The sequence below is a fragment of the Mus musculus genome, chromosome 3 (genome assembly GCF_000001635.26).
Source record: "Mus musculus strain C57BL/6J chromosome 3, GRCm38.p6 C57BL/6J".
NCBI classification, from domain to species: domain Eukaryota; kingdom Metazoa; phylum Chordata; class Mammalia; order Rodentia; family Muridae; genus Mus; species Mus musculus.
The window spans coordinates 36642501-36664694 of record NC_000069.6 but is presented as its reverse complement, the minus strand read 5'-3'; the positions used below and the strand labels follow the sequence as shown (position 1 = coordinate 36664694).

General features: G+C 42.7%; 1 protein-coding gene and 1 long non-coding RNA gene across 3 annotated transcripts in view; both read left to right on the top strand.

Moving 5' to 3' along the window:
- Positions 1-22194, top strand: part of Trpc3 (transient receptor potential cation channel, subfamily C, member 3) — a 69948-nt gene that overhangs the window by 25735 nt on the left and 22019 nt on the right. For both annotated transcript variants that reach the window (NM_019510.2, XM_006535439.4), the window contains exons 3-7: positions 1762-1950; positions 9513-9677; positions 12959-13175; positions 14414-14647; positions 20346-20610. In NM_019510.2, coding sequence (NP_062383.2) covers positions 1762-1950; positions 9513-9677; positions 12959-13175; positions 14414-14647; positions 20346-20610 — 1070 coding nt within the window. The remainder of the gene's footprint in view (positions 1-1761; positions 1951-9512; positions 9678-12958; positions 13176-14413; positions 14648-20345; positions 20611-22194) is intronic.
- On the top strand, positions 9684-12693 carry Gm35856. The gene is made up of 2 exons (XR_389688.2): positions 9684-10141; positions 10242-12693. It is a non-coding gene; the product is annotated as a predicted gene, 35856 (long non-coding RNA).

The window sequence follows — 22194 nt, the reverse complement described above, 5'->3', positions numbered from 1 at the left end:
CCAGGAGTTCTTGACCCCATCCCCCTACCCCTTTGCTTCTGAGAGGGTGCTCCCCACCCACCCACTCCCACCTCATCCCCCTAGCATCTCCCTTCCCTGGAGCATCAAGTTTCTATAGGCTTAAGCACATCCTTTCCCACTGAGGCCAGACAAGACAGTCCTCTGCTACATATGTAGTGGGGGCCACAGACCAGCCCATGTATGCTCTTTGGTTGGTGGCTTAGCCTGGAAGCTCTGAGGGGTCTGGATTAGCTGATATGGTTGTTCTTCCTATGGGGTTTCAGCTCCCCTTCAGCTCCTTCAGTCCATCCTCTAACTCTTCCACAGGAGTCCCTGACCTCAGTCCAGTTGTTGGCTCTAAGTATCTGCATCTGCCTCAAGCCAGCTGCTGGTAGAGCCTCTCAGAGGTCGGCCATGCATGTTCCTGACTGCAAGCACAACATGGCATCAGCAATCGTGTCAGGGTTTGGTGCTTGTACATGGGATGGATCCCAAGTTGGGAAGGTCACTGGGTGGTCTTTCCTTCAGTCTTTGCTTCATTTTTGTCCTTATATTTCCTCTAGACAGGAACAATTCTGGGTCAAGAATTGTGAAGATGGGTAGGTGGCCCCATGCCTCAGCTGGGGACTATGTCTATCTACTGGAGGTGGTCTGTTTAGGTTCCACCTCCTCACTGTTGGGCATTTCGGCTAAGGTTGTCCCCATTGGGTCCTGGGAGCCTCTCACATCCCTGGTATCTGGGACTTTCTAGAGGTTCTCCCAAAACAAAATTTTATATAAAACAGGGGTCCTTCTTGGATCTAATTAATTGCCTTTACAAAAGAGGAAGAAAATAGGGAGAGAAGGAGAGAGAGAGAGAGAAACTCCCAGTGACCACAAACTTGCAGAGCCTTGAGAGAAACCCCCAGTGTCCTGTGAGCTTCACCTTCATTGCTCTCTAGGGCTGAGATCCTGGCCATTTCTGCAGATGCCCAGGCAGCAGGAGCACTTGTGGCATTAAGATGTTCAACTATACTTCAATTGTTTGTTAATATAAACCAGTGATTTGTATATGTACTGCATTTTTGTTAGAGCTAATATTTGTTTGCTTGCTTGCTTATTTGTTTGTTTGGACAGGGTCTTAAACAGTAGCCCATGCAGACCTCAGACTCATAGTAGTCCTCGTCTTATGAGCTATTGTGCCTGGCTTTTTTGGAGCAGTTTTGTTTTTTTATAAGATGGTGTGATGGTATACAACTGATGTCACAGTACTAGGTAGGTGGAAGCTGGAGGATTCTAATTTAAGGCCAGCTATGGCTTCATAGTGAGTCCCAGAACAGTCTAAACTGTACAGTGAGAATTTGAAGTTGATAAATAATAATTGAACATATTATGGTATATGGTATACCATATGGCATGCTGATACAAGTATACAATGCTGGATAGGTGAATCAAGGAAATTAACATATTGTCCCTTTGACCAGTTCTCTCTGCCTCTTGGCCTCTGGCTGAGCACCTTTCTATTCTGCATTTCTAAGGATTTGACTCTTTAAGATTCCACATATAAGTGAGATCAGGTCCATATAATTTTCAGAGCTTCATGGAAACTTAATGAGGACAGGAGAATCCATATGTATCTGCTCTAACTAGCCTTGTATCCAGGAAAGGGCTGCATCTTTCTGCCCAGAGGCAGGGACACCTTTATCCACACATCCTGTCCCCAGGCACTTGTCACTGATTGAGAGAAATTCTTGCCATTAAACACCAAACCTCTTCCTCTAGAATGACTACAGGAAACTCTCCATGCAATGCAAAGACTTCGTAGTGGGTGTGCTGGACCTGTGTCGGGACTCGGAGGAGGTGGAAGCCATTCTGAATGGAGATCTGGAATCAGCCGAGCCCCTGGAAAGACACGGGCACAAAGCGTCACTGAGTCGTGTCAAACTTGCCATTAAGTATGAAGTCAAAAAGGTGAGTGAGCCAGTCATCTGCAGACATGAGCTGGTGACGCTGCAATCCGAGGGACACTTGGAAAACGGTCTAGGGAGAGAGACTGAGGGAAGCATTGAGGTAAAGTGGAAGGCTGTTGGGTCTGACCCTTCTCAAGTGTTACCTGTTGTAGCACCCAGGGCTTCTTCATGTCCAGGATAAGTGTCCTCTTCATTTCCATTTCCTCATATAAGAGGATTCTCTCTTTTATAAATCTTGAGGGTCTAGTGTAATTTAAATGGATTAGAATAAACCAAACACTCTCCAGACTGTAGATTTCAGTGCCATTAATAATTCCAGCACTCGGGAGGCAGAGGCAGGCAGATTTCTGAGTTTGAGGCCAGCCTGGTCTACAAAGTGAATTCCAGGACAGCCAGGGCTATACAGAGAAACCCTGTCTCGAAAAACCAAAATAATAATAATAATAATAATAATAATAATAATAACAATAACAATAATAACAGCATGCTAGCACACATCTCTATTCCCAGCATTTGGGAAGTACAGGCAGGAGAATCAGGAGTTTAAAGCCAGCCTCAGCTACTTAGCAAGTCTGGAACCACCCTGAGCTACATGAGAGCCAGTCTCAGAAACAACAAAAATAGTGAATAAATAAAGTAGTGGTAATACTCCTGCTTACATGCATTTGTGAGACACCATAACGAACATTCTCGTGTTGAGCCTTACTGTGAACCTGTTATGCATTTTAGCCAGGGTCATAAATAAAGATGACAATTATTTTAGGTATGGTTACTGCAGAAAAAAAAAACTGTTGTGTATGTATTTGTTTGCTAATTTTCATTGAGCCATTAAATAATTTGTGAAAATTGTACTTAAAATATTTCATATGGTATAAGACTCAGTTTCTGGAATTGGACAATTTAAGTAAGTTATGTAGCAGATAGAGGGGAGGATTGTACTTAAGAGAAGCTGATAGGGTTGGAGAGAGGGCTTAGTGGCTAGCAGCTTATATATCTCTTCCAGAGGACCCAAGTGTGATTCCTAACAACCGTTGAGTGGCTCACCACTACTTGTAACTCTAGCTCCCAGGGATCCAATACTGGATAACCTCCCCCCACACATACACATACTTTTAAAATAAACTAAATCTGTAATAAAACATAGAAGCTGACAAATCATGAAGCAGCAACTGTTGGAAGGGGCACATCTAGAGTCATCACTGGACAGCCATGTCTGCTGTTCTTCCTTTAATGTGGTCTTATGCTTACAAGGACAGGCAGTAGATCCATCTGCAAGGGTTCAAGTTCTCATGTCACCATGAGTTCCTGACTGGCCACAGACAGCACCAAAGCCCTGAGCTACTCTTCAGTAGAGAGGGAAAATAAGAGTTGTTTGAAGACCATGTGAAATCATACAAGCAATTAGCATGAGGGACTCTTGGCTCACTAAATGTTAGCCTACAGCATTTCTGTTACAGACACTCATATCAGAGTGACAGCTCTTAAGCAAGTTGAAGTATCAAAGACAATTTTGTGTTCCTTGTTATAAGTCCCATGCTTAGTATTTGACTGATTTCTCAGAAAAGGATTTAGCCAGGCATCCTTGGAAGCACACAGAATTGCAAGGAAAGACAAAAGGGCAAGCTTATGTCAACCAAACATCCAGAAATCTTGCCTAGATCCAAGCCCAGAACTACCTGATAAGGGAATATCTGGGGCCCAATTTTGGCTCTGTTGTGAGTGTCCAGTGTTGGCACTCAGAGGAATGTCCTGAGCCCATAGCCAGTTGTCCTAAGACCTCTTGTGAATCAAACCTGCCACTTAATTCTGACCAATGGAACCCAAGACATGGTTTACATTCTAACACAAAGCAAGGGTATAGAAAGATCTCTCTCCCACACCTTCTAGGTGTGAGCATACACACACACACACACACACACTTCCACTTCCACCACAGTACAGAAAACTTTCATGTGTAACAACCCCATGGGCCAGTCATTAATGACAAGAGAAGATTGTCACCAGAAATTGAAATAAAACAACTTGACAAGGGACAGATCAGCTCTAAGATAATGAAATGCCCCCTCTGAGATTTCTTCCTGTGAGGTTTTCCTTATGTTGGAGGAAAGATAATTTTGAACACGATTGATAGCAAGCCATTTTTAGAAAAGTGTCCAGACAGAGTCACGCTTCTTGCCATATGAATCTCTTTTCTTTGGCACCTGAGAGGAGAAAATTGATTTCAGTTGCCATGGGCTTTTAATCATTCCATTGAAAGTGTCATATTAGTAGAAACAGCTCATCTGCAGAGATGCATCTGTTAGCCAACCCACCCTGCAGAGTGATGCCTGACTTAAACAAGTTGCAACATTTGCAATATCACTAGCAATAAATTTGTTACCAATCAACATATATAACTAGGGGTTTAATGCTTATTAGAACCAGCTTTTTTATATAATAATGTTAGAAATGTTAAGGGACTGGAGAGATAACTCAGAGGTTTAGGATACTTGCTGTTCTTGCAGAGGACGCAGGTTTGGTTACCATTATTGACATGGTAGTTCGCAACTATTCATAACTCCAGTTCCAGGAAACCAATACCCACTTCTGGCCACTGTGGGCAGACATGTGATATACATGCATACATGCAGATAAAACACCTATACACATACAATTTTTAAAAATTGTTTTAAAAATAATTCTTAAAAAAGCTACAGATCCCTTGACAACATAGAGTTTGGAACTTCTGCACACTAGAAAGACCATCATCAGAAACCAAAGGAAAGGGGGTTAGAGGGATTATTCAGTGGTAAAGAAAACTCGCTGATCGTGCAGAGGCCTGGGGTCAGTTCTCAACAACTTCATGATGACTTTCAGCCATCTGTAGGCATGCACATGGTACACATACATATGTGCAAGCAACATACTCATACACATAAAATGCATACGTCTAAAAGAGCATTTTTATTTAAAAATCAGCAAAACTTGCAGACCCTGTAGTAATAAACATACCAGCTAGGCATAGCAGAGCATGCCTATAACCCTGGCATGGAAGAGGCTGATATAGGAAGACCAACAGCCCAAGGCTAGTCTGGGGTCCATACTGAAACCTGTCTCAACCCTCTCCCAAAATAAATCAATGCTAGTTCTCAGATCTATTTTCCCATTCTCAAAGAATAGCTACAGTGCTGGGTGACGCCGGTGACATCAGTGATTCTGTATTGTGTCTTTCCTGCCATAGAGCTGGTCTGCTCCCTTTGAGTTCTAATTATGACCATACGTCCCTGGTGTTCTGTGATATGACAGCAAAGCTTGCTCTCCCCTCCCCCACACACCTCAAGCTGTACCTCCTTCATGGTGGGCGATGTCTATTATAGGAGATTTGATGATGGGTAGGCTATTTAGTCTGTGAAACTAGGCTACAGAGAAAAATCATTTCCGGAGCCCCACCCTGCCAAGTGCTCCAATTCCATCCTTAACAGAAAAGAAATCTAAAAATTAGACCCTCTGCAATACAGGCACATTCAGTTATCAACCAGCGTGTTTCTCTGTAGAAGGTATAAGAGGGAGAATGAGAAATATGCGTGTAACTAACATAGCAATGTTGTTAAAGGCAAGAGTGAAACTCCTCAAGGGTTTTACACAACAGTACCCACTGAGGACAGTTCAGAAGATGGTATAATGTGATCATTTTCAAGTATAGGGTTTATTCAGTTGTTGGGGTTCAGCTTAAAACCCATTAGACATCTCTCTCTGTCTCTGTCTCCCTCTCTGTCTCTGTCTGTGTGTGTGTGTGTGTGTGTGTGTGTGTGTGCATGCGCACGTGCGTGTGCGTGTTCAGTAACACTGTTAAATTTTTTATTCCATTGAAAGATTGAAATGTTCTTACGTGTCAAGCATTCTCTCTTTGGCACAGAAAATCTCAAATCAGGGTATTATTTTTGTAATGACTTCAATTTGCTGGTCCACTGAAGTTGAAAAACAACATAAGAACCTGATGCAGCCGGCTGTGGCAGTGTTCTATCATAAGGATTTTTTTTTTCCAGGAAATGGAGTGGTTTTAGAGATAAAGGCCTCTGCCCTATTTTGAAGTTTGTTGAAAAGAAGAAAAAACAAATCTCCTAATGGATTAGGGTTTTCCGCTCTCACTTGCTAATATTGGATTGGTTTTATTTTTTAGGATTTGCCTTATGTGTTTGTATTAGAAGTTTTAAATTGTTGGGGAAAATCTATTTGTGTGGGTTCTTAATGGATTCAGTAGATAGGGTATTATCTCAAGAAGAACATAGGTTGTGCTCCTATTTATAGGAAATAGGCCAGTGTAGCTGAATTTTGTAACAGGTAAAGTGCTAGGATTTAACATATAATAAATGTTGGACGAGTGTGATGTAAGCCACAAGGGTCAATGTGGGTCATCTCACAGACACTTTGTAGAGAGGGTCATCATTGCCCTGGTGCACACCCTCAGGCTTAAAGATGGCCCCATTGAGAAGAGCCCAAGCAAACGGTCCAAACCAAACCATTATTTCTGTCCTCAAGTATTGGGAGTGGCTCAGACCTATAAGCTCAGCATGAGAAAGGCTGAAGCAGGAGGATTGCTTGGACTACATAGTTAAGACCCTGTCTCAAAATCAAAGCAGGCACAAGCTGGTGGGATGGCTCAGTGAGTAAAGGTGCTAAACTCAATCCCCTATGTCCTAGTTGTTTTCTCAACTTAATACAAACTAGGGTTATTTGGGAAGAGGAGCCTCATCTGACAAAATGGCACCACCAGATTGCTTGTGGCAAGTCTATGGAGATGTGGGAGGGCCCAGCCCATTATGGGCAATGCCACCCCTAGGCAGATGGTCCTGGGTTTAAATGTATATTTAACATTTATATATTTTTAAAAACTGAGCAAGCCAGGGGCAGCAAGCCAAGAAGCAGCATTTCTCCATGGCTTCTGCTTCAGCTCCTGCCTCCAGGTTCCTGCCTTGAGTTGTTGCCCTGACTTCTGTCAGTGGTGGGAAATGACCTGACAGTTGTAAGTTCCTTTTGGTTAGGGTCTTTATCACAGTGCTAGAGACCCTAAGACACCCCCGATCCTACACAGAAATGGAAATCAACAGGTTGTCTTATAACCTTCATATTGGCTCCACGGCACCCTCATGCTTGCACACACATGCACACTTGATGACGACGACGACGATGATGATGATGATGATGATGCAATTTCTTTGATGTTTAAGCCCCAAGAAAAGCAGCGTCTTAGTTCATTTATGTTGCTGTGATAATAACTGTGGCTGCATGATTTATGAAAGAGAAATGTGTCTTCTCACAGTTCAGGGGTGGGTTCAAGTTGAAGGCACTGGCAGTTAGGACTGTATCCTCCAGAGGAACATAACAATGTCCTCAAGTGGCAAAAGAATGGAAGAGCAAGCTGACAAATACCATGTGACTAATTTATGAACATTTTAATCCTTCAGCAAGGGCTGTGTCATCTCTTAGTTGGATTGCTGTATTTAAGCATAGAGTATTGAAAAATTACCCAAACCAGGCTTGAACTCCTAAGACTCAAGGGATCCTCTGCTTCCCTCCAGACTCCTAACTAGCTGAGACGACAAATGGACAGTGCTTATCTGCTGGTGCCACTCTTCCAGCCCTTACTCTCACCTCCTCGGAATGTCACATGACAATACCAGGACTTTGGAGGCAATGCTTTCAAATCATAGCAGATATTCCCAGAGGAAGTGAGCTCATCCATTCAAATGGACACAGTGTGTTTGTTTCGCAGCAAGGTATTCCGTACCTTGTAGAAACCTTTGGGTTTTTACCCTCCCCTCAAGTACCTGGTTGACTCTGCAACAGTAATCTGATACGATGATGACATTAGATGGCTCTCCTAGTATACCCAGCTCCCTGTCCTTAGCCTGGCTGGCTGCCCAGTCTAGAGGGCTTTGACTTGGATCCACACGGCTTGGATCTCCCAAACACAGAGACATTTCCACCGTTTATAAGATGACTGTTTTACCGTCTTGACAAGGATGTGGAGTTCAGAGTTTTATTATAATGGCTTTGATACTGCATTTATTGACAGCCTACTGTGTGCTCTAAAGAAATGGTTGCTGATGATGTAAAGTAGTACCAGTTCTCCTGTTTTTATCTTGTGCCAAACACCAGTGCCGTTGCTGGCTGATTGTGAGCGTACAAAGCATCCTGAAGAGTGAGTGAACAAATATGATTCACGGGAGTTGTGGAGGGAAAAGCGAGACAGGAGAGAAATGCATAGGAAAGAAATGTCTAAACAGCACAGGGAGGAGGCAGTGGAGGTCTAGGGCTCTTGGTGGAATCCAAGGGGGCCTCACACAGACCTGGGAATTCTTCCGATTTGATCATGTCTACAGCCTTTCCCAGGAGGTCACCTGATGATGACGTTAAATGTGAGACAGTTTCAAAATTGTGAGCCTTACAGGCTTGCATCTTTCATCCCAGCATTCAAGAGCCTGAGGCAGGAGTCCAAATTCAAGACCAGCCGGGCTCATAATGAGTGAGACCCTGTCTTAAAAGAAAAAGGGGGGTGAGAAAGGAAGTTAGTAAGTAAGTGGTTTGGAAAAAAAGGCCTAACATAGACTTGGCAGGCAGCAACAGTGGGATTAACAGCAGATAATCAGTTTTGGGGTGCTATATCGAGGCACCATCGTTAGGGTGATTTATAGACAGCAGAAACTCATTTCTTACAGTGTTGGGGCTGCACGTTTGAGGTTAAGATGGCAGCAGAGCTGTTTCTGGCCAGGGCCACTTATTGAGTTGCAAGCTGCTGACCTCACTTGTAGCAAAAACATAGGGGGTAGGGGTAGGGTGCTCATTATACACTGGTACCAATATCACCGTCTCACGTGTTCCATCCCCAGGCCCCACACACGCCCTGCAGCTCTGCCTCCCAAGGCCAGCACACTGGGAGTTAGGAGTTCAAAATGTGAATTTGATGAAGGCACTGAATTTGACTCAAAGGAATGCTGTTTTCACACTAAGTCATCCAGCGAAGCAAGTAATCACTAGGCCAGCCTGGGTTACAATGTGAGACCCTGCATCAGAAAACTGAAAACATTTTAGAGGCAAGAAGTAGCATGGAGAAACTCTGTACAAGGTCTAAAAAACAAAAACAGGGCTGGAAAGATAAGTCAGCAGTTAAGAGCCGAGCTGATGTGGGCTGTGCATAACCACTGTGCAGATCTTTCCATATCTAGCCACAGTACACACAGCTCGAATGTGCACAATTTACATACTTCTCATGCAGGTAGTATTTTAGGCGTAACTCATGAAAGGAGCACAATAACTGATTTTCTTTCCCATTTTGAAATAAATACAAGGACGTTAGCAGGCGTCATGGTGGGGGCATGCTTTCCCTAAAGAAACCCAGCATCACCACAGCCAGAGAGGACTCAGTTCCCAGCAAGGGCTGAGGAAGGGCGTCCACCTTCTAGGAAGCAAGTTTGAACAATGAAGGGAAGACAGGTTTGAACAGGCTGTGTTCTGGACAGATGCACAGGATCTGGACAGATGGACAGGAGAATACTAACATCTCTCTCCCTCTACTCCCAACAGTTTGTGGCTCACCCCAACTGCCAACAGCAGCTTTTGACAATCTGGTATGAGAACCTTTCCGGCCTCCGGGAGCAGACCATCGCTATCAAGTGTCTGGTCGTGTTGGTCGTGGCCTTGGGTCTTCCATTCCTCGCCATCGGCTATTGGATTGCACCTTGTAGCAGGGTACTAGACTCCCCACCTTCCCTCCGTGGTTGGTGAAATGTGTATCTTTGTTGAGAATAATGCAAAAGCTAAAGCCAGGCTCCCACCTCGTTGGCTCTGCATTTTAAGCAACTCAAATGTTCTGCTTTTCAGTGAGTGGATCAACTCAAGAATAGAATCAGAGATGATTTGGTACCAGCAAGACACATTGGCAGGCATGATGTAGTAAGGCTTTTAGGTAGAAATCCCCACGATAGACACGAAGAACTAAATGGCAGGAGTGTAGGAGCCTTGCTACTGAAAACACGGAGCATGAGAACATGGCCGGCACTGGCTGGGGGAAGGGAAGTGGCAACCATACCCAGTGGGACATGGGACAGCTGACTGCTTTTGGGGCACTCTTCTGAGCCCATTAGAAGCACCTGGGGCTGAATGCTAAGCACATGGATATCAACGGTGCTATTTAACCTTCAGTGATAACCATGGTGGGTCCTCAAGCCCTTTGTTCTTCCAGAAACTTCCAACGTGTATAGAATTGGGGTCAGTGTGCTTTAGGGTTTTTTTTTTTTTTTTTTTTTTTTTTAGCACTGCTCAATTCTGCTTTGATCACTCTGAGGCCCTTTCCTCTCAACCTGCCCAAGTGGAGCTAACTTGTGATTAAGAAATCCCCTACAAAGATGTGGAAGAGAATACAGGTCATGCTAACAGAATCTGTCCTGCTAATGAAAGGCACTTTCCTGAGAAGGACCTGCCCTCTGGTCCTTTAATCTCATACCTATATTCTGAAATCTTGTTTTCTCTAAATCACAATCTGTTTCAGGTGAAGCAGTCAAGGTCACTTATAAATGACCCTCAAAGTCTACCCTTGCCCCATGGCTCAGCAGTGTCCTCTAAGCATTTATGTGTGTGAAAACGTGTATTCGTCTTACTTCCTTGTTGATATGCCCCACATACAATAAAGGGTAGAAAGCTTGTCATTCTGACCAAGTTTAATGGCAGCTGGATTCTTTGTTATATATCTTAGAGAAGTTATTCTACAGTTCTTTAAATACATAAACACTAAAGATGTGAACATAAATCACATAAGAGCCTGCAGTGAGCAGAAAATTATAACCCAACCAGTTTCCCTATCTGGAGGAAATATATCACAAAGTTCTGATACTCAATAGTCCGTCTCTTCAGATATCTCTGTCAATTAGAGCAGGCTAGGGTTGCAATAGGCATCTTGGGGTGCACACTTTGCACCTTATAAAATGACAGTTCAGCTCACTCTGTAATGGTGTTTCATCATAAGAAAACAAAAAGAAGCCGGGCGTGGTGGCACACGCCTTTAATCCCAGCACTTGGGAGGCAGAGGCAGGCAGATCTCTGAGTTTGAGGCCAGCCTGGTCTACAGAGTGAGTTCCAGGACAGCCAGGGCTACCCAGAGAAACCCTGTCTCCAAAAAACCAAAAAAAAAAAAAAAAAAAAAAAGAAAGCAAAAAAAAAAAAACAAAACAAAACAAAACAAAAGAACCCGAAACAAAAGATAACAACGTAGCCATTCCTGGAACCCATGCAAACCTGTGCTTATTCACAGAGTAAAGAGATAACTTGAGAATTATCAGGCTGGAATACTTAGTTAATGAAATGCTTTCCTTTCGAGCATAAAGAGCCAAGTCTCATTCCTAGCATCCACATACAAAGTTAGATAGGAAGGCATGTGCTTACAGTCTCAGTGCTGAAAAGCTAGAGACGGAAAGACCCCTGGACGAGCTAGACAGCCAGTCTCGGTCGCTGGTGAACTGTAGGTTCAAAAGCCCAAGTGGAGAGCACCAGAAGAATGATCTTGATGCTGGCCCCCAGCCTCTACCGGGAATTCTTAGGCTGGGGACAAAGCTAAGCATCAGAGCATCTATCCGGTGTGCATGAAGCCCTGGCTCCAATTCTGTAAAACAAACAAAGCCCCAGCATATAGCCCATTTTAAAGATGAGTATACTGCTTTATCTTAATATAATTTAAAAGATCAATCTTTGAGAAAAAAAACAGGCTTGGCAACTCCCAACAAACAGCGTGTGCCTCGGCAGTGATGCCAAACGCAGGCTCTGTGGCCATCTCGGCACCAAGATGTGGAATTGTACTGTTGCTTGGTTTTCTAAGTCCGGTATGGAAAGGTGACAGCTGTCTGTGTGCAGGAATGTTCAGATTCGGAAATACTTGACACTGTAGTCATTTGAACCAATTAAGGTTCTGGACATTTGCTTGAAGTTAGTCTTGTAAATGTGAACCAAATCCCTTTAAAGGTGGCAGGCAGAGTTAACATTCAGGCTCCGGATGTGCAGACCCTGGAACATATTTGACAAATGTGTCCAATGCACCTAATCCCTGGACTGCAGATGCCCTGGGGACAGAGAAGCTGTTTCTTATTTCTGTTAGAACATGAGACTTTTAAGTATATCACAGGATATATTTTAAGGAACTACCTTCAAAAAATTATAAGATAGCCATTAGAAGTATCTTTATTATATATATATCATTTTCAGAATACAGAGATTACTATTTTTAATCAAGCTGTCTTACTTAGAAGTTCTAATTATTATATATCTCCCTAATATGTAGGTAGTCATTGATAAGATATTTATCTTGATTCTAATATTTTCTTCCTTTTAAATATGATGCGTGGTATGATGATTCTTGATTTTTTTGGAAGTGAAAACTAAAATTTGTTTACAATGTAGTAAATTTTTTAATCTTCAAAAAAGCTTTTGATGCCCTATACGTGTCTACAAACTCCTATTTCTTTTCCAGGCCTAGGACCTTTGACTTTGTATTGTCATTCATGCAAAGCTCAGGATAAGAAGCCTGTCAGACACAGGGCTTTCCCGAAGAGGCGCCCTTCCGTGCAGCATGGGTTACAGCAGAGCAGATGTTCAGAATTGGGATTTCCAAGATTTTTGAAATTATTTTAGAGGAAAAATCTCCCTAAAAAAAGAGTAGTTTTCACGATGTATGCCGGTCAGGGGAGTCCAACCTTTTGACATTGTGACTAGATGTCTACAAATGCATTGAGTAACATTCATAACTATCCTGAGAAACATGTGGCCCCAAGGCTGCAGGCTGGACAATCCTGCATAGCTCTTCCGAAGCAGGCAGAAAGTGTTGCAACTTCTTTATTTAGTTGTATCCTGTTATAGTGATTGTCGAAAGTAGAGGCCGAAATTTCTAGAACATCTCCTCCCAACTCCTTCCTCTCACCCCCCCTTCTCCTCCATTTCTTCCCCTCCGACCCATCTCCCCCCAACCCCACTCTGTTGTATTGCAGCTGGGGAAGATTCTTCGAAGCCCCTTCATGAAGTTTGTGGCCCACGCTGCCTCCTTCATCATCTTTCTGGGTCTGCTTGTATTCAACGCCTCGGACAGATTTGAAGGCATCACCACGCTGCCAAACATCACTGTTATCGACTACCCCAAGCAAATCTTCAGGGTGAAGACCACCCAGTTCACGTGGACGGAAATGTTAATTATGGTCTGGGTTCTTGGTAAGCCGCTTAAGTTCCCTAATTTCTATCCAGAAAGTAGTTACTGAAATGATTGCCATTTTCTAATACAAACTGTTATGTTGTATATGATGAGAACACCATCATTAAAGCAGTAGCTAAATGAGAAAATAACTAAATGGTTCAATAGTAGTTAACACTGCAGAAAGGTATATGTTGGCACTAAATCATTAACATGGGCCTAATTGTTTAATTGAAATACTTGCAACTGAAGAGCCTTCGTTATATATGGCTTTTGTTTCAGGGATTTTAGGAGCTTTTCCACTTGTAGAATGCATGTTACTTAACTTCTGGTAGCTCTTTCTGAGAAGCTGTGTTAAAGGAAAATTTTAAAGTAGCAGGAGAAAAACCATTCTGCTCCATCGCAGGAAACAGAGCCACTGTGCGCTTTGACTTCTCTCCCGGGTCTTTCCGTGGTCTGCTCCCGCCTGTGTGGTCCTTGCTGCTCTGAGTGGATAGGTTAATTCTTCACCCAATCACCTTACAGCCTCAACCTGGAGCAAGCCACTATTTTATGAATTTTAATATGCGCTTCGTTTTCTTCTTAAAGTGTCACAATGTGTCTGGCTGTGGCCCCCCGGGTGCACGCATCCCACACATTGGACTGAGTGCCGCCCAACACTTTGTAAATGATATCTTATCACAATACCAAAAGGCTGTACACCTATGCGTACATAGTTAGGACAACTTGTTAAACTGAGTAGTTCATCCTTTTTGACTCAGCATTTTCCTCTAGAACTGGGTCAGTTTCAGATGGTGTTCCTGGCCTCCCAGTAGGCTGTGGAGATGGGAAGAGAGGCTAGAAGAGGCCCGCGTGATCCTTAATGACGGGGCTTGGTTCTTGTTAAACGTTTGTGGGGACTTTCTCCCCCAGAGTCTTACTTGTACCCCTACATTACTATGATTTGAATTAATTAGCCTTTTTTACTTCATAGGCTCCCTTTTCTCTACTCTTTCAAAAACCTCATGACAAAGTCCCGGTCTAGCAGAGTTCCGCTTGCTTCTTTCCTGTCTCCCGTGATCCGGTGTCATGTGTGTTTCTTTAAGGTCTGTCATGGTGCGGTCCATCAACCCTAAGTGGAAGCTTCCTTCCCACTCAGCTCCCACCAGACCCCAGCACACTCAGTGTTTGCTGGGGTTACACCTTTCCCAGGTGGACCAGGTATCGTCTCCTCGGCCTCAGTGAGACAATCTAATCCAGTCTCTGGTTTCCTGTGCAGGGATGATGTGGTCTGAGTGCAAGGAGCTGTGGCTGGAGGGGCCCCGGGAGTACATCGTGCAGTTGTGGAATGTGCTTGATTTCGGCATGCTCTCCATCTTCATCGCCGCGTTCACAGCCAGGTTCCTCGCTTTCCTGCAGGCCACGAAGGCGCAGCAGTATGTGGATAGTCACGTGCAGGAGAGCGATCTGAGCGAAGTCACGCTCCCACCTGAGGTTCAATATTTCACCTATGGTGAGTTGTTAGCTGTGGGTCCTTTCCTGTTTCCAGAAGGGCATCTTGGAAAGCAACGCCTATTAAGACGGACTCTCCTGTACGAGTTCGGGATGTTCTAAGATACCCTCCCCCCCCCCCCACACACACACAAAGATTCCTGAAACCACGGATAGAATCAAACCCTACAAACTCTGTGATCTTTCTCACAAGTAAATACATGCTTGTGATAAAGCTTGATTTAGAAGTTAGAGACCATAATAGATTAATAACCAATAAAACATAAAAATTCTAACAGTATACTATAATGAAACTTCCGGGATATGCTATAATAAAACTTTTGAGCTCTGGAGCTATTGGTGAGTAAAATAAGTTGTTTTTAGCACAGCCCTTGGTGTATAGAGACTGTCAGTCTGTAAAGCTCTTAGTGGCTACTCAGGCACTAAGAGGCAGGCGACTATATGCTGTAGCTGCACTGGACCGGAGGTGACTCTTGCCCTGTGAAGGCTGGAACCAGTGGCAACTGTACTGTTAGGATGCTGAGGAGGCTGGGCAGTTTAAAACGTAGAAATTGTTAGCTTCTGGGATTTGCTATTTGATAGTTTCAGACCACAGTTGATCGTCAATCACCGAAATTATGGGGTGCCAAACCTCAGATTCATAGGCAACCGCTGTATGCTTAGCATGAGAAATGTTGAAATGGCACGAAATAAGATGAATGAAAATGAAAATTCAGCAGAGGTGGGATATAGGGGCTAAAGTTCATACATGTTAGAAGGTAGGCTGAGGAAACTGTAGACACTGGAGAGGATGTTGTACCTTTCTCACAGCAAGGAAGGACAGTGGTGCCAGCTTTGCCAGCACACAGCAGTACCGAGGACCCATAACTGGGAAGTCTTCATTATAGTGATGTGTTAGGCAGGTCTGCAATCCCAGCTACACAGGAGGCTAAGGCAGAAGTATCATGAGTTCAAAGCCTGCCCAGGCTACACAGTTCAAGTCAGCCAGGGCATCTTAGTGAGATCCTGCATAACAATAAGTAAAAATAAATTAATTGAACAAATAGAGGCACAGAAATATTGCATCATCCTGGAGTGCTCACCTAGCCCAAATACCATGATAAATTAATTAAAATGGAATGAACTATTGTCTGACATGTACTTTACAGATAAGAAAACCTAAAATACAGACTTTAGAAAGTCATAAGTATGATTAGGATTCAATGTTGTGAGGAATACAGATACTTAAACATTTTTAGGGAAGCTCCAAAATATATAAATTGCAGTGTATGCAATTTAATGCAAAATAATGACAACATTATCAACAAGCAAGACTTTTAATGTGCTAAGGATAATGGTTTGAAGGAGCTACTAAACACCGTTTAAGGTTAAAGAATTGAAATCTTGTTTTATGTGACATAATTTTGACTGTTTCTATAGCTTGTGTACTTAAATGTATTTGTGTGTAGTTAGTAACTGTTGGCTGGATAGGAATTTTTTAATTTTGGCTTCTTTACTTCCTTTACGGATGGTTTTGAAATTCTCTAAGTCTTGGTTTCTGTTTTTTTTTTCATATTTTATTAGTTATTTTATTTATTTACATTTTAAATGTTATCCCTCTTCCCAGTTCCCCCTCCCAAAACCCCCTACCTCCCTATCCCCACCCCTGCCTCTATGAGGTTGCTACCCAACCTGCCCACCCACTCTCACCTCACTGCCCTAGCATTCCCCTACTCTGGGTCATTAAGACTCCACAGGACCAAAGGGCTCCCCTCCCATCGATGACAAGACCATCCTCTGTTACAGATGTGGCTGGAGCCATACACGCCCTCCCCACTCCCCTACATGTACCCTTTAGTTGGTGGTTTAGTCCCTCGGAGCTCTGGGGGGGGGGGGTCCTGGTTGGTTGATATTGCTTTCTTCCTATGGGTTGCAAACCCCTTCAGCTCCTTCAGTCCTCCCCCTAACTCCTCCATTGGTGTCCCTGTGCTCAGCCTGATGTTTGGCTGCATACATTTGCATCTGCATTTGTTTTGTTTATTTGTTTTATCAATAAGTATATTTTTAAAATTTCAAAATAGCAAAAACTCTTTGAAGTTAAACATTAAGAAAGTTCTAATTTCAACTACAGTGAGGAAAATTATCAAAAATATTGCCATGATGTTTACAGAACATGATTCTAATATTTTCAACCGTTAACATTCAACAAACAGAATAATTATTTACGATATATTTCGTTGGTATGTCTCCCTTTTCATTTTTGATTTTATTACTTTGGATGCTGTCCTTGTGCCCTCTGGTGAGTCTAGCTAAGGGTTTATCTATCTTGTTGATTTTCTCAAAGAACCAGCTCCTGGTTTTGTTGACTCTTTGTCTAATTCTTTTTGTTTCTATTTGGTTGGTTTCAGCCCTGAGTTTGATTATTTCCTGCCATCTTCTCCTCTTGGGTGTATCTTTTTGTTCTAGAGCTTTCGGGTGTGCTATCAAGCTGCTAGTGTAAGCTATCTTCAGTTTCTTTTGGAGGCACTAAGAGCTATGAGTTTTTCTCTTAACACTGCTTTCATTGTGTCCCATAAGTTTTGATATGATGTGTCTTCATTTTCATTAAATTGTAAAAAAAAAAAAAAAAAAAAACGAACCCTTTAATTTCTTTCTTTATTTCTTCCTTGACCAAGTCATCATTGAGTAGAGCTTCCATGTGTATGTGTACTTTCTACTGTTTTGTTGGTATTTAAGAATAGCCTTAGTCTGTGGTTATCTAGTAGGGTGCATAGAATTATTTCAATCTTCTTTTATCTGTTGAGGCCTGTTTTGTGATCAATTATATGGTCAATTTTGGAGAAGGTACCATGAGGGGTTGAGAAGAAGGTATATTCTTTCGCTTTAGGATGAAATGTTCTATAAATATCTGTTAGATCCATTTGTTTCATAACTTCTGTGAGTTTCACTGTGTCTCTGTTTAGTTTCTGTTTCCATGATCTGTCCATTGATGAGAGTGGGGTGTTGAAGTCGCCCACTATTAATTGTGTGGGGTGTGACGTGTGCTTTGAGCTTTAGTAAAGTTTCACTTATGAATGTGGGTGCCCTTCTATTTGGAGCATAGATGTTCAGAATTGAGAGTTCTTGGAAGATTTTACCTTTAATGAGTATGAAGTGTCCTTCCTTATCTTTTTGATAACTTTTGGTTGAAAGTTGATTTTATCCGATATTAGAATGGCTACTCCAGCTTGTTTCTTGGGACCATTTGCTTAGAAATTTGTTTCCAGTCTTTTACTCTGAGGTAGTGTCTGTCTTTGACACTGAGGTGCATTTCCTGTATGTAGCAAAATGTTGGGTCCTGTTTACATATCCAGTCTGTTAGCCTAAGTCTTTTTGGGGGTATTGAGCCCATTAATATTAAGAGATATTAAGGAAAAGTGATTGTTGCTTTCTGTTATTTTTGTTGTTAGAGGTGGAATTATGTTTATGTGGCTATCTTCTTTTGGGTTTGTTGAAAGATTACTTTCTTGCTTTTTCTGGGATGTAGTTTCCCTCCTTGTGTTGTAGTTTTCCATCTATTATTCTTTGTAGAGCTGGATTTATAGGAAGATATTGTATAAATTTGGTTTTGTCATGGAATATCTTGGTTTCTCCATCTATGGTAATTGAGAGTTTTGCTGGGTATAGTAGCCTGGGCTGGCATTGGTGTTCTCTTAGGGTATGTATGACATCTGCCTAGGATCTTCTAGCTTTCATAGTCTCTGGTGAGAAGTCTGGTGTAATTCTGGTAGGTCTGTCTTTATATGTTCCTTGACCTTTTTCCCTTACTGCTTTTAATATTCTTTCTTTGTTTTGTGCATTTGGTGTTTTGACTATTATGTGACAGGAGAAATTTCTTTTCTGATCCAATATATTTGGAGTTCTGTAGACTTCTTGAATGTTCATGGGCATCTCTTTCTTTAGGTTAGGGAAGATTTCTCCTATAATTTTGTTGAAGATATTTACTGGCCCTTTAAGTTGGGAATCTTCACTTTCTTCTATACCTATTATCCTTAGGTTTGGTCTTCTCATTGTGTCCTGGATTTCCTGGAAGTCTTGGGTAGAAGCTTTTTGCTTTTTGCATTTTCTCTGACAGTTGTGTCAGTGTTTTCTATAGTATCTTCTGCATCTGAGATTCTCTCTTCTATCTCTTATATTCTGTTGGTGATGCTTACATCTATGACTTCTGATCTCTTTCCTAGGTTTTCTACCTCCAGGGTTGTCTCCTCTTATGATTTCTTTATTGTTTCTATTCCCATTTTTAGATCTTGGATGGTTTTGTTCATTTCCTTCTCCTGTTTGATTGTATTTTCCTGTAATTCTTTAAGGGACTTTTGTGTTTCTTCTTTAAGGGCTTCTAGCTGTTTACCTGTGTTCCCCTGTATTTATTTAAGGGAGTTATTTATGTCCTTCTTAAAGTCCTCTATTACCATCATGAGAAGAGATTTTAGATCTGAGTCTTGCTTTTCCAGTGTGATGGTGTATTCAGGACTTGCTATGATGGGAGAATTGGTTTCTGATGATGCCAAGTGACCTTGGTTTCTGTTGCTTATGTTCTTAAACTTCCCTCCTGTCATTTGGTTATCTCTAGTGCTACCTGCCCTTGCTATCTCTGGCTGGAGCCTGTCCTTCATGTGACCCTGGTTGTGTCAGAGCTCCTTAGAGTTCAGCTGTCTATGTGATCCTGTGAATCTGGGATCCTGTGATCCTGAGATCCTGGGTGTGTCAGAGTTCCTGGGAGTCAAGCTGCCTCTGGGACCCTGAGATCCTGGTGTGATTAAGCTCCTAGGATTCTGGGATCCCAGGATCCTGTGGTTTCTGTTTTTATGAAGGGAGGATTAACACTGGAACATTGAAGGCAGTGTCTAACACATGGCAAACAGTCAGCAGATGCTAAGCTTGTAGTGCAAATGTCCACAGGGCAGCCATTCTTTCGGACATGACTCAGTTTGCACAGAGTTAACCATTTACTATTTCACTGGCCTTCTAGGGAACTAAATCTGCTGTAGACTATTGGGGCCTCACTCCAGGTCTATATCTAACATATTATATAGTGTTATATTTTGCTTCCTGGGAGTGGTCCTGAGGCTCAGATCTCACAAGGTCAGCACCACCATGATTTGTGATATCCCCTCTAAAGACTATTGGACATTTTACTTGTGTTAATTGACAGATGAAATCATTTTCAAAATAAGGTTTCACTGAAGCTTTGCCCCTAGGGTGGCAAAGCAACCAGAAAATAAAGCTGAGCCCTTGGGGTCGGGGAGTGAGTATGAATCACCTGGACATTGCCCCACCTGCTATTTCATTCTGCATCTGTGCCAGGTGAGGCTGTCTCAGTATCTTTATAATAGGGTTTCACCCATTGAAATATAGAGGTTGTTTCTAGTTTTACATAAAGATATAGAATCTGGACAACAAATTCAATTGCCAGTCGTTTCAGCTGAAGCAAGAACCACCTGCCTATCTTTGCTTTGCATAGTTAGGAATAAATATTTTCTTTTAAAAAAATCTCCATGTGTAACCTCTCTCTCTCTCTCTCTCTCTCCCTCCCTCCCTCCCTCCCACCCTCCCTCCCACCCTCCCTCCCTCCCTCCCACCCTCCCTCCCTCCCTCCCTCCCTCCCTCTCTCTCTCTCTCTCTCTCTCTCTCTCTCTCTCTCTCTCTCTCTCTCTGTCCCCCCCATCGCTTCCCTTTCCTAGCTAGAGACAAATGGCTCCCCTCAGACCCTCAGATCATATCTGAAGGGCTCTATGCCATAGCTGTGGTGCTCAGCTTCTCCCGGATTGCGTACATCCTCCCTGCAAACGAGAGCTTTGGGCCCTTGCAGATCTCTCTTGGAAGGACTGTGAAGGACATATTCAAGTTCATGGTTCTCTTCATTATGGTGTTCCTGGCTTTCATGATTGGCATGTTCATACTTTATTCTTACTACCTTGGGGCCAAAGTAAATCCTGCTTTTACCACGTAAGTAAGACATCATGCTACAAAGGTATAAAAAGAACTTCTAATGGGTCCAGCAAATGAGAAATGTCAGCTGTCATAACGATGCCATTCTCAAGAGCAGAAAAACAGCCCATGAAATCAGTGTCTCTGGCTGGTCATGCGGGTCATTAGTCCACTCTTGGAGTTTAGTGAGGGTGATCAGGATTTGGAAAAATACTGGACCAAAAGAGCTATTTTAAGAAAATTAGATAGCAAATGTCTAATAATGGACATCTCTTACATTATGTAAATGCTAGATTTAGAGCCATCATTCTGAAGTCTGTTTTCATCAGGAGTGAGTACAGGGGTTGAAGAGCAGGACAGCTCCTGAAAAGACAATGCCAACCCCAGCCCTCCAGGAAGAGTCACCTCCTCCTGGAAGCCTTTCTTGATTACCCAACAGTCACTATCACTCTTAGTTCCCTGCTGCCATGGAACTACCCCAGCTGTGAGATCATCCTTCTTGCCCCTGGGTGGCTGGTTGTCATGGGGGTGGGGCTCTCCCTGTGAGTAAGAGTATCACCAATCTCACCACCTACCTTTGCTCCCGCACTGCCACATCTGCAAGCCAGCAGCACAGTAAGTTCCCTGTAGGTAAAGTACAGAAGCTCGTCCTTGGAAACCTCTGAATTGTCCTAAAGTAATTCCTAAATAGTTATTGTCGAGCAGGTCTTAAGGGTAAAGGAGCCCAGAGGTTCATTTTATTGTAATAAATGACGACAACAACAACAACAACAAAAATCCCGTGACTCCATTGGAGGATGGACAGGACCCTGCACAGGGTCCCTGTTCCCTTCCTCACAGCAGTTCATATGATACGTTACTTGTTTCTTTTTCTTTCTTTCTTTCTTTCTTTTTTTTTTTTTTTTTTTTTTTTGAAGGGAGACCTGGTAACACAATATAGTAGAAAAGAGTATTGCTGGAAAGTCTGGCAGGCCAGGGTTTTAACACAGTTCTGCTATTTTCTAACTGCGCCCTTTGGTTAAACTCCTGAACATTTTTCCGTGTCATTTTTCTCATTTTTAAAATAAGCGTGATAGATTTTAAATAAGGTCGTCGTGAGGATTGCATAAGGCTTGTTACATAAAGCCTCTTGCCCACAGTAGGAGCTGCGGCGTCCTTTCCATTGCAGCGCCCTCGTCTCCCACACACGCGGCTGGCCCACAGCTGCTGCAAGGGAGTTTGCGCAGGCACGGGAGAAAGGGGCAGGGTGACTCTGTGACAGATAGGTGGAGTAAATGCAGAAATAGAGGCTAGAGTGATCAGTCTCCTGCCTCCTCCTGTAATTTCATACTCTGAGGTTTTGTGACAAAGGGAATCCCCCCCCCTTCTATCCCCAGGAACTAACTTTTCTAGAACATACTAGCTGTTCCAGTGTTACTGGCTGAGTGGTTACATGAATAAATAAATAAACTAGCATTTAAACCTGGCAGGTCTAAAGGCTTCATTATTGTTTAGAATTTGTTAAAAAAAATATTTTGAAATACTATTTTCATAAATCATTTTCTTGGGGGAAAATAAAAAGACTATTTTCCACCTGTGAACTTGGGTGGCGACTATTGAAGG